This window comes from Nanorana parkeri, unplaced genomic scaffold (genome assembly GCF_000935625.1).
Source record: "Nanorana parkeri isolate BGI_ZX_2015 unplaced genomic scaffold, ASM93562v1 scaffold1256, whole genome shotgun sequence".
In the NCBI taxonomy this organism is placed as follows: domain Eukaryota; kingdom Metazoa; phylum Chordata; class Amphibia; order Anura; family Dicroglossidae; genus Nanorana; species Nanorana parkeri.
The window spans coordinates 130,811-142,951 of NW_017307524.1; the positions used below are offsets into that span (position 1 = coordinate 130,811).

General features: G+C 40.7%; 1 protein-coding gene across 3 annotated transcripts in view; it reads left to right on the forward strand.

The window, feature by feature from the left end:
- Nucleotides 1–12,141, forward strand: part of SHANK2 (SH3 and multiple ankyrin repeat domains 2) — a 334,773-nt gene that overhangs the window by 22,278 nt on the left and 300,354 nt on the right. For all 3 annotated transcript variants that reach the window (XM_018568872.1, XM_018568873.1, XM_018568874.1), the window contains exons 7-8: nucleotides 5,670–5,786; nucleotides 9,245–9,322. In XM_018568872.1, the coding sequence (XP_018424374.1) occupies nucleotides 5,670–5,786; nucleotides 9,245–9,322 (195 nt within the window). The remainder of the gene's footprint in view (nucleotides 1–5,669; nucleotides 5,787–9,244; nucleotides 9,323–12,141) is intronic.

Consider the following 12,141-nt stretch of genomic DNA (forward strand, 5'->3'; position numbering starts at 1 on the left):
CAGTGATGTGCATGAGACTTCACATCATGTGTATTCATTCGATGATGGAGGGTCGCCAAAAAGGGCTGTTTGTGAATGCTGTGCTTTGAACAGCCTCATTAGAGAGTATTTGGCAAATATTGAATGGGAACGACTGACCAATCCTTTTCCTACTCTCATCTGCATAGCGTGGAGAAGATGTTCTCCAGGAAAGGATTATACTCATTCAAGTTACTTGCCAATTGGCTGGGGAGGAATCATTGATTTACAGTCTCTAGCTTTTTACAGCTGAAGTATAATCTCTGCTTATATTTTATCTTCCCTGGTTCCTCATCAACAAGCTAATGATTTTTTTAAATAAAACCTTTTCATTTTTATTACATACCTTATGTTAGATCCAATCACTGGGTCTCTGTGCTTTTCTTATACATTGCAGGTAGGTCACGGCTGGATTGGAGGGTCTGGCAGGGTGCTCTACATAACTTCCTGCAGTGATACCTCAGTTCTCCTTCAAGTGCTCCCAGGCCTGATGCAAGCAATGGCAGATTGCCTTAGGCAACACCCACGTGTGATGCTAAGCCTCCATGATTGAGCAAATGGAAATCCAATCTATGAAAGGGGTGGACAAAGGACAGTCAGATGGGGAGGGACGGGTGGACGTTGGGCATCCTTCAGCTGGGAAACAAAGCAGGCTCTATCTGACTTTCTGCAGCCTCTAATGTGAGAAGCTCACAATATGCAGTAAAATCAGGCTAAGCAATTTTCCAGGAGAGGAGCCTGTTCAGCTTTAAAGTGAAGCGGTGATTTGCCCATAAAGACCAATGCAACAGGTTTACTTAATTGCCCACACTCTGCTGCTTCTACTCGATTTCCCTTTTCTCCCTAGCTGTTTATGGGGGAGCAGTACCCTGGGTATCTGTACAGCTAATTGTTAGGTCCAAGGGTTGTCGCATGGGACCAGGAAGAAAGTAATTTGCTCTGTGTAAGCTATGTCCATCGACCTGAAGCTTTAAATGGCTCTTTTTTCTGGTGGGTGAGCAGAGCGGTAAGGGAGCTGCTTGCTTTTGAAATTGCCAATCCCTGATGTAACACACACAACACTGATGATAATGTTCAAAATGGTTCTGTCTGTTCTGATTACAGATGGGCTTGCATATGTTTTTGCAGTTATTAAGCTGTTACTGTTGCCAAGTGCCAAGAAAAGAATGTGACAGCTTGGAGTTCCTTAGTATGGCCCATTAACTTGTACGCTGGGCTCCATCTATGATGGTGTGATTCGATGCAAAGGATTTTTCCTAGCAATAAACATAACGAGACTGCTCTGAACGCTTTATGGTATCAGAGATCCTGGAAGATGGGATGTTTTGTTTCTTGGCAATGGATTTATTTGTAAACATGCTTCTGTATAGATTTATCTAGATAGAGATTTATCTAGTACATCAGGATTTGTCAGGCTCAGAGAGATGATTAGATAGTGGTTGTTATTGACCGTTCCATAAGAGACTCATAAACCAGTGAACTTAGGTCATTTTGGGAGATGCAGTGATCATTTTCCTTGCTCCCTTTACCTTTATTAGTCTTGATGAAAATTCTACTGAATATGGCTGGCCATGTACACAAGACATCACTCGCTAATGGGTTCATTTTCTCGCCAGGCCCACTGCCTGCTCTTGCGATCCATGTGTGTTTAACTAATAACGCTCAGTATAACCAACATTCACTCGTCTAGCTGTCATTTGATGCCCTAGTGTGATTGCTTGCCTTGTAGAAGAAGTGGCACATACCTGTATACAAACCCTAATCCTCTACTTAATGTGGCTATTGCTTTTTGGAGTACAATTTACAGCATCTACAACCTTGAAAGGGTCAGCCCACCCAAATGTGGCTCTCGGTTTTTTGTTGACATGGGTGAGTTAAACAATAAGTTGAGGTCTTCTACCAAAATCTACAGTGGCAAAAGCAGACGTCGAGTCCCCAGGTATGCACATCTTCCCTCATTGCAGGGGAATCCCGCACTTCATGCGGGATTGTGATTTTGTTTGTTTTTTTCTTTTTTGAGGATGTAGCAGGAGGAGTGGAAATACCACAGCATAGATGAGAACACCCAAAAATCCAAGGTAATCAGGAGTTTAAGGAACTTGGGCAAGAAGATCTCTCCACTAAAGTGACCAAGACATAAGAGACGCTTGGGGATGACTTATCCCTCTTGTCTCCAACTGTGACTGATATACCACTTTTGGGTTATCACATTGCCCCACATAATTTTATGTACACAAAATGTAGAAGCATTATGTACTTTATGTCTCCACTTATGCCACACCTCCACACAAAATCAAATAAAATTTTTTGATCTAGTTTGGGAATATTTTCTGTTGACAGTGATTTCATTCAGTTAATACTTCAATGAATACTTCTCACTGTTATATACTTCTCACTGTTACTGTTAAAAATATAAAAACTTTTGATTCTGTTACTCACATGGTAAGCACTGATGAAGATCAAACATTTTCAAGCTGCATGATGACTTCTTTTCAGTTTACCCTTCAGAAAACCAATATAAAGCAATCATGAGATTGCCCACACACAAAGTTATCATAGATTGCATGGGAATACCGAAATTGAATTATCAAACAAGCACATTGACATATGTGTGGGCACCACATGGGCAATAATATATGAAACTCTTTCATGCCTGACATCCTGTTAGATGAGAAGTCTCAAAAGAGCTTCTAGTGTAACAAACTAAGCATGCCAAGGAAACAAGAAAATGCTCTGTGTAAAAGAGGTGATCATAGCAGAGGAGGCGTTACTAAGGGGATCCAAAGCTGTGTGCCTACAGACTTCTGGCCCTAGCTGCAATGTATTTGTTATGCGTTACTGCACTTTCTTACAATGCGAGTCAGCCGTCTCATAATAAACATTGCTATCCTTGTGTGGCTTTTTTTTTTTATCTCAACACTAATAAAGAGTGAGGGTACATGTATTTGCATTTGGCCATTGAGAACCCCCTCTAATGGCTAATCTAAAGTCTCTCTTTATTTTTAATAAGATGACAAAAAATGTAGAAGCAAGCTTTTATAAAACATTAGTAATGTCAAAAGTTGCTTTAACCTGTTGCCAGTGGCCATATGCATATATGTGGCAGCACGATGGTGGGTGTACAGGGCTAGCGGTAAGGGTTAAAGTGGACTCTGTGGCCAGGTTATGGACATTTAAGTATTTACATATCCTTTACACGCTGTGAATGAGCTTAAGAACAAGTCCGTACTGACCTCTGTAGCTGCAGGTGCTATGGAGCAATTCATCCTCAGGGCCGGTGCACACCTAGGCAACTCCTGCCGCACGGTCACGGAGTCACCCAGCACAGACGATTGTGCTGTGGGTGCCATTATTTTCGAATGGCACCCTGGTCACGCCAGGTGGATCGCAAGAAAAAGGTCCATGTACCGTTTTTCTGTCTGCATTGTGCAGGACCGCGTGATCCCTGGACGCACATCCCGGATCGCTCAGGTCTGCACCGGGCCTTAAAGTTCACAAGAGAAGCAGTGAGGTCATCTTAAGTGGGATCTCTAAGCAACTATGTCTCTCTCTCTCTCTGCTTCCCTCTTCCTGTGCTCCTGCTCTGTGTTTACATTAAGAATCAGAAGGGAAGCTGGGAGGGTAAAGCAGATGCTTCTGTAAATATTGGAGATAAATTGCTCCACACTGGCTGCAGCTATAGATATCACTAAGGGGTTGTTTCTTGAATGTCCATAGCCTGACCACAGGTTTACTTTAAGGTAAACACTTCAGTATTCATTTAACATATGTGCTCACTAAGAAAAACTATGCTTTTCCCTTTGAAAAAAAGATGACATGCATGAAACATGTTGAGATGCTCACTGACTTGACTAACTAGCTCCAGAATTTGACATAAATTTGTCAACTGCTTTAAGAAGGACTTATCGGGTTCCTGAGCAGGAAAGTAAATCCTTCTGTAACATTCAGCATCTTCATAAAACATTTAGTGCCTGGCTAACCTTACCTCACTGAGCTTCTGATGCAGACGGTTCCCACACTGACTTTCTCTTTGTAACCGATAGATTAAGCAACTGAAACAAACTCTGTCTCCAGTTTCTCATTTGTGCAGCGCATTAGGGCTCTGGCAGCCTCTGCTGGTACACATGTCTTACAGCAAGGATTCGCTAGGTTGTTACTTAAATCAATTTGCTCCCAATCTTTTGGTTTTCTCCCAAGGTTCAAAGTAACATGATGGGTGTTTATATCTGTGATCTTTTTTTTTTTTTTTTTAAATGCAAGGTCTTTGCAGTCATTTTCTGCACTGATCTGGCTATTGGTGCATCAGTGTGGAAGGCAATAGGATTCGCTCTGATACACCTAGGTATGAAGCATATCTTGGGAAAAGGTCATCACCAGCTGTGATAAACAAATTAAACAATGTTCCGTTTATTTAATGTTCGCCGATCAATTAAAAAAAATAATTGTGAACCTCAAACATACTGCTTGAACCCTATTGAGAGATAAGGGTCAGGTATGGATTTTGAGGGGACCCCACTTTTTTTTGCTTGTTTTTTTTTATCTTTAAGTCATGTGGCTGGTATTGTTCAGAAGTGGGAGGGCCACACGTTCGATGCAAGCCCCTTTTTCCGCATGTCTGTATAAGGGTCTGGACCCCACACCCTACCACCTGTTTTGAACCATACTAGACCACATGCCCTTAACATGAGGAGGCTATTTTGTCCCCATGCTGAAGAGGACAAGGGCCTCAACCACACATTTTGAGGATGTGGGGTAATACAGTCCGCTTATTTTCCAGAATACTTATGAAATAAAGAGGCTTAAAATGCATGCACCACATTGATGCGTTTGTTCTATTGACATTAGATTGCAGAATTTAGCCATCATGATGCCTTCATGATTGAAGCCAATAAATATCTTTTGTCAGGTGCCACTCGGCCCAGTCATATAGAACAGTGTGCCGAAGCAGAATCTTTATCACTGTTTTTCTATTTTGTTATCTGTTAGGGTAAAAAAAATAGTGAACTTTTGTTTTGGTGGTTAGTCTTTTAGAATATATGTATGTGTGTGTGTATATGTTTTTTTGGGAGGTGGGGGGATATTTTATATGATTTTGTCTTTCAAGGGTCTTTTTAAATGTTGGGGTGTGCAGCATATGCTTGTTGCTGAACAGTTGTTGAGAGCTGTCCTTGGTACACAGCATGCCACCACATTGCACTAGAGTTTATCAAAAGCACCACACATTCCCTTTCCTATTACAGTAAAACTTAGGCCCAAAAAATTATGGTGAAGGGGTTTAAAATGAGAGGCAGAGATGCTGTGTGTGGCAGTAGTTGGGGGAGAGCAGATTCTGCACAATATAGCGGCAGTAGGGCCTCTTATTTACATCTTTGGTAGTGATTCAACATTATGGTTGCTATTGAAAGTGTAGTGCCAAATTGATGTAATCAATGAAGCCAACAGTTTCCTTGCTTTTTCCAACACCTGCAACAAATAAAATTGTTTGTGACACTTTACTAATATGTTGCAGTGGCTGCAACAAATTAATTCACAAATGCCACCAGATCAGAGATTAGAGAAATGTAGGTAATTAAGACCATTGTCATTTTGTGGTAACAGAGCCATGTCCTGTTTCAAATTTTTGGGTCATTAAATAATGTGTTTCCTTACAGGCATGCCGAAATGGGTACTATCAACATTTAGAGCACCTTTTGTTTTATGGCGCCAACACAGGGGCGCAGAATGCATCTGGAAACACTGCGCTGCACATCTGCGCCCTCTACAACCAGGTCAGTAGTGTTTGTCATTAGAAGGGGGGAGTATACATTGATTTTGTGTATACTTTCAGAACTATGGTCAGGACTAAAAGATAAAATGTTGAAAAACATCTTTTTTTTACTCAGAATTTGATGGGTGCACTTGTGTTTCACTAACTTGAGTCCCCCAATCGATTTAATGCTTTCCTTCTAATTGCAGTACAAGTAACTTCATATGTGGCATGATAACTCATCCCATGCTGTACTAGTGTCTAAAGAACTTGTGTAGGCAGGATTCAGGCGTAAGAATTTCAGGGGCATCTCAGATTCTTTGACAATTGATTTGCCTTCAAGTACTCCGTGTGTTGCTTCTGGTAGCTTCTGAGTTACATCAAGATGCTTTGAGTTGCTTTAGCTTTCACAATGACTTGTATGATGATAAAGAGAAGTTCAGACAAGGGTAAGCTTTAAAATGGTAATTAAAACAAGATGGGAGAAAGAATCAGCTTTGCAATAGTCAATGAATCAAGAAGATCAGGGTGATATAACAGAACAAAAAACAGTGAGTATGTGAAGTAACTACTAATGAATAGTTACTAATTTAAAGTGACCTTAAACTCAGGAGCTGTATCTAAACAATGCATTCCAGTACCCTATTAACAAAAATGTATCTTATTTGTGTGTCACTCGGCTGTAGATCCTCCAATCATCTCTGAATTCATCCTGACACTGTCCTTCCTTCTGGAGGGGGGCTACTTTTGTTCCCCATGGTCCCTGTGTGTGTTGTAAAGTAGCCACCGCTCCAAGCTCACTCTTGTGAGAGACTATAATTTTAATATAAAACATGAGATTGTAGTCCATCATGGGAGTGAGCTTGGAGTGGTGACTACTTTACAACACACGCAGGCACCTTGGGGAACAAAAGTAGCCATACTCCAGAAGGAAGGACAGTGTCAACACCAATTCAGAGATGATTTAAAGGAGAACTATGGGGTTAAGGCTTTTCCCCATAGTTCTCCTTAGGGTAACGGGAGGACACAAACTAGTGTCCTACCGTCACCCTAGGCTCAGTATATCGCAAGCTGTAGCTCGCGGTATACTGAGACGCCGCAGCTGAAGCAGATCCCGACAATTGTGTCGGGATCCGCCCAGCTGCGTGACGACAGCTGGCTCTGTCTATCTAGAGGCAGAGCCAGCTGTACCCGCCGTCTCCCCCGTCCCGGGAATCCAGCCAGGGGGGAATCCAGGATCGAGAGGTGAGCGAAAGCAGTTATGTGTTCGCTCACCTCCCGATCTACTGAACCGACCTGTGACAGTCTCATTGTCACAGGTCGGCTAGAACTATAAGGTGAGCGAAAAGCACTCACCTCGTAGTTCTCCTTTAAGAATCTGTTGCTGGAGTGATACACAAATAAGATACATTTTTCTTAATAGCTAGGGTACATTAATAAATTTTTAACATTTACCTGCTGAGTCTAGTGTTACTTTAATAACAGAAACTTGGCAGCAATGTGTTAATTTGGTTTGCCAATCATCATTGCCCTTCAGCATACCAGAACCACAAAGAGATGCAGACATGCCTGATTGTCACAGATCCACTTTATAGCATTAGAAATGTCTAGAAAAGCCTGGTTCTCCCTTTGTTTTATTGTACAATAGAGAGATGCAAGTGTAAATACAGCTGTCCATTTACATATGAAATGTATATTCTATTCCATATATTCAGGGGTGTTGCATTCACATGGGAAAAAATAAAGAAGATTTATTGTCTGTAGGATAACATTCCTTCCTTATAAAATGTCTCTACAGACACGGAATACAGGTGTAATATGTCTGAGAATGATTTTTGTAAGGCAAAAAACATTCCTAAACTGCCAAGACAGAATCAATGTGATAGCAGAACAGTAAGCACTAACTACCACTTGTGTGAAACGAAAAGGAATCCTAATCGGGACGAGGAAGTATTGTCCTCCTGTCTAGGTGGCATGAAGTAGACTGACAATTCTTTTTACTCTGCTAAACCACTTTGTCATAAGGTACAATGCTTTCCAGCCTGGAACAGTCTCTCTGCATATCTAGCTATCAGTAATCTTCTTTTTAAACGCTTTTATTATTTTGGTACTTCACTAGTACAGAACCAACGTATTCTGTGGTTCTGTACAGGTAGAATAATACAGGCACATCAGACCTGTGCCAAGTGAAACTGGAATTACCATTTTTTAAAGCTAACCTATCCCTTATAGAGCTGTTTAAGAACAGCCATAAAAGCTTGGGAGCAGGCACCAAAGGATGACTGAAAGTACCTTAACTAACAAGCAAGATGTCTTCCTTGCACCCAGGTAGTGCCCCTATTCTGAGCACACTCTTTATAGAGACATTAAAGAACACCTGTACTTTTACAATAAACTTCTCTAATCTACCCTTACACCTGAGCTAACTTGGTTTTCGTGGTAAACAAAGCCACCAAAGTTCCCCTGTATAAGAAGAGTACACTTTGAATAGATAGATGCAGATGAAGAGTGGCCTTTGCTATGCTCTACCATTTTTCATAGTTCATGATATGCAACTGGGGTCATAATGTGAACAAACTTCACTTCCAATCCAGATGATGTGAAGAGGAAATGGTAGACACATTCTGCATGTCTCAGTACTGGTTAGGTAGGAAGTAAAAGTGATTTATGCCCCATACCACATGAACATAATAGGTCAAGCTTAGGGAATTATGAAGAACGCCTCCCGTTTTTCACCTAACTTACAAATAAGTTTTAAAAGTAGCAAAAATCTGTGTTTAGGTCACACGGGCTGCAAAATAGCTGCAGCTGCACAGTCTGCAAAATTGGTGTGTCCACCCCTGCCTGCACTTACACCCCCTCATCCCAGCTTCTTACTTACCCCTGTACCGGAGCCACATCTTTACAATGTTTACTTCTCATCGGGGAAAATAATTATGTGTGGATGCTGTAGCTGCTTTCCAGTACAGCCCTATACAAGTCTAAGAGGTCTCAGTATACATGTGCAACCATTGCCAAAGAGGATTTTCCCCCGTGGAGGAGTAAACCTTGCACGGCTCTGGTACAGGGGTATGCAAGAAGTTGGGGTGGGGGGTTTCCTCCGTATTAGTTCAGGAGGGGTGAGAAGATGGATTAGAGAAGGTTATTATAAAAATACAATGGTCCTTTAACTTACCCTTGTTGATGCCCAACACCTCCCAAGGGACCCAGATGCATCTATTTTCTGTCAAAGGCTCACCCTTATTGGTTAATAGTGCCTTATTTCACTGCCATCCATATTGGGGTAGTCCTATTTCTGACACTGTGTTCTTGGCACTTACCTGTATTACACTCCAAGTGTCTGCTTGGCCGACTCCACTTTCTGGTCATATACAAGTTGTTTAATAAATGTTAATAGTGTTATTTCTGTGAACTGCAGTCTTCAGACTAGAAGTATTTTGATTTCTTTTTAACAATGTTCATTTCCTATTTTTTGTACAGGACAGCTGTGCACGAGTTTTGCTTTTCAGAGGAGCCAACAAGGAAATAAAAAACTACAACAGCCAGCCACCATTTCAGGTAAGAAAGCATCACATTTATTTCTAAAACAGAGTAATCTATTTCCCTTTGATATGCTTGAAAGCTTTGTAATGGAGTTGTAGCATTGACACATCTTGCTGCCATACTACCAGTTGAAATATATGTCTCTTTCGCTAAAGGCAAACGTGTTCAGCAAAACTGTGTGAGAAAAAAACAACGATGGCCAGTCTTTGCTTACCTACTGTAACTTACCGGAAAGAAAACAGATGATTTCTGTGCAGAATCACAATTTCCAATACAATATCAAAAAATAAAGGGGAGAGTTTTCTAAAACTGGGGCACACAAAATCTGGAGAATTGTAAAGTATCCACCTAAGCTTCTTCCCATGATGGACTACAATCTCATGGTTAGTTTACCATTTTGTATTGAGATTGTAGTCCATCACAGTAGTGAACTTGGAGCGGTGACTACTTTACAACACACACAGGGACCATGGGGAACATAAGTATCCACCCTCCAGAGGGAAGGACAGTGTCGGCACCAATTCAGAGATGATTGGAGGATCTACAGCTGAGTGATACACAAATAAGATAAATTTTTGTTCGGTTTAGTTAGGGTACTTGAATGTATTTATAAGGTTTAATGTCACTTTAAGTCTTCTTACAGTGGATGGAACCATTCAAATTAATTCTTTATGCCACTGTGTCCAACTTCTTATTTGGAAATGGCTATGTATGGCATGGATATAACCTAATTTTTCAGACCCATTTATTACAGCACACAGATAAAGTGAGGCTTTTATTTTTGTACCCCCTAAGCTCTACTTCTTAAAATCCAGGATTTCCAGTCTGATGAGAGCTAGACAACTTGAAAAAGCTGTGTGCAAGTTGGAGTAAAGGACTTTGTAAATTTAGTCTGTGCTGTAAACCAGTGGTTTTTGTGCACAGTTGGCCACTGGAGTACTAAAGAATGGCTATGCCTGCCTTCCTAAAATAACCCTCAGATCCTTTCTATTTTTTTTATTTTTGCTAGAAATGATGACTTAGACATAGCTACTGTACTTTAAAACCATAAAACATTAGGGGGCTGTTTCTATGGTAGCAGAGTATAGTAGCAACGATTTACAAGAATGCACTGGGAGCACAGTATGAAAGTGATAACTGAAGTTGCTTACTCAGTGCTGACTTTCATCCTCATAGTCTTGTCCTTAGTGGTACAATCAATACAGAATTGATGCCGTTTGTTTGTTTTTTGGCGTCAGTATGTATTGTCAGCTTATCAGAGTAATGATTGACAAATTATTGTACCCTAGTGAAGCTTTGTCATTTCTTCTCTGTAATGTTGTTTCTACATGCAAACTTTTTTTCAAAATAGATATTGCCTCATTCAGGACCCCAGCACAAGGCGAACCTATGTCTATGACTAGTGTAGCATTATTTAATAATGCAGGCATATGCAAATGATTTCATGATTGTATATCTATGGTGACTTTGCTGCTTTTTGTTGTCTACTAAAGAAAAACGTGGTACTGTGGCTCCTCTCCAGGTGCCTTAAAGTGGACCTTTTTTTCCCAAAATCATATTCTATCAATGCATCACTCTATGTATGATGAGTAGTAAAAACATACACATGGCAGGTGTAAAATGCTGTGAGTTTGAAATACTTACACTTGCAGAGCATTCACTTCCTGCTTTGAAAGTGTAAATTATTTCAATTTGCTAACACAATGCACACTGGGATTGCCTTGTCATCAGCAGAGCATTGCTGGGTAATCTCATCTCTAATCTCATGAGATCTCAGGGAAAGGCATTTTCCTCCCCTGAGATGATGTGCATGGTCACATGTCCTAGTCACATGTACCAGAAATCCAGGAAATAATATGAGAGCTAATAATCTGTCCTTAGTAAACATGGCCACTGTCAGAAGACTGGGGAAGAAAAGTGAAATAAGATGTGCAAAGAATACAAAGTCTTCAATTATCTAGAAGTATGTGTTTTTAGATTGTCATTACTAAACATTTCTGAAGGTGTGTTTGTTGTTATTTTTAAGATACGGGTAAAGGTTTGCTTTAAGGTTAAGTGTACAGTACATATTTGGCAGGATCAAGTGATTATCTAATGGGGCAGCTCAATACAGCCCTCAACAACCCTTCTGCCAGACAAAGCGATTGGGTAGGTTAAGGAAAAACGTTTTCCCAATAACCAACAGCGATTCAGTCTCCCTCCTTCCAACTCTCTACACAAATAGGCTATTTTTGAGATAAGTTCTACTTGAGTTTTGCTTTTCTGATGTAAGTCAAAATGATGGCTGCAGGAACGTCTGAGCTGTTGGTCACTCCAAGTAGAACAAGAAAGGGACTCCTAAATTTCATAGACTCTGAACCTATGTGTATCAAAGGCCAAAAACAAACACAATTGTATATTGCAGCCCACCAATCCTTAGATGTGGAGGCTAACTTTATTTTCTTTTTTGATAACACACTTTCTTTTCCTCGGTGGCTATGCTCATTCCCCCGCCTCCTTATTTATGATAGGAGCCTTGGTTGCCACACAGGCTGGAAAAAATAGAAAGGTTCTGAGCGTTATTTTAGGAAAGCAGGCGTAGCCATTCTTTAGTGCTCCAGTGGCCAACTGTTCAAACACACCTGCCTTTGCTCATCTTCATTACATGTGAGGTGGTGCAATTAGTAGTTTACACAAGAAACATAGCATTAGATTACCAAGTATTTTCTGTACTTCTTAGCCTGAAAAAGGAAAACTAATGCAGCACCATATCTAAGGACTGTTAAAGTACAATATATGACATTTTGTGGGTATAGTTATCCTATAATGTGTGTGCTGGTGCGAGGATCTGGTCA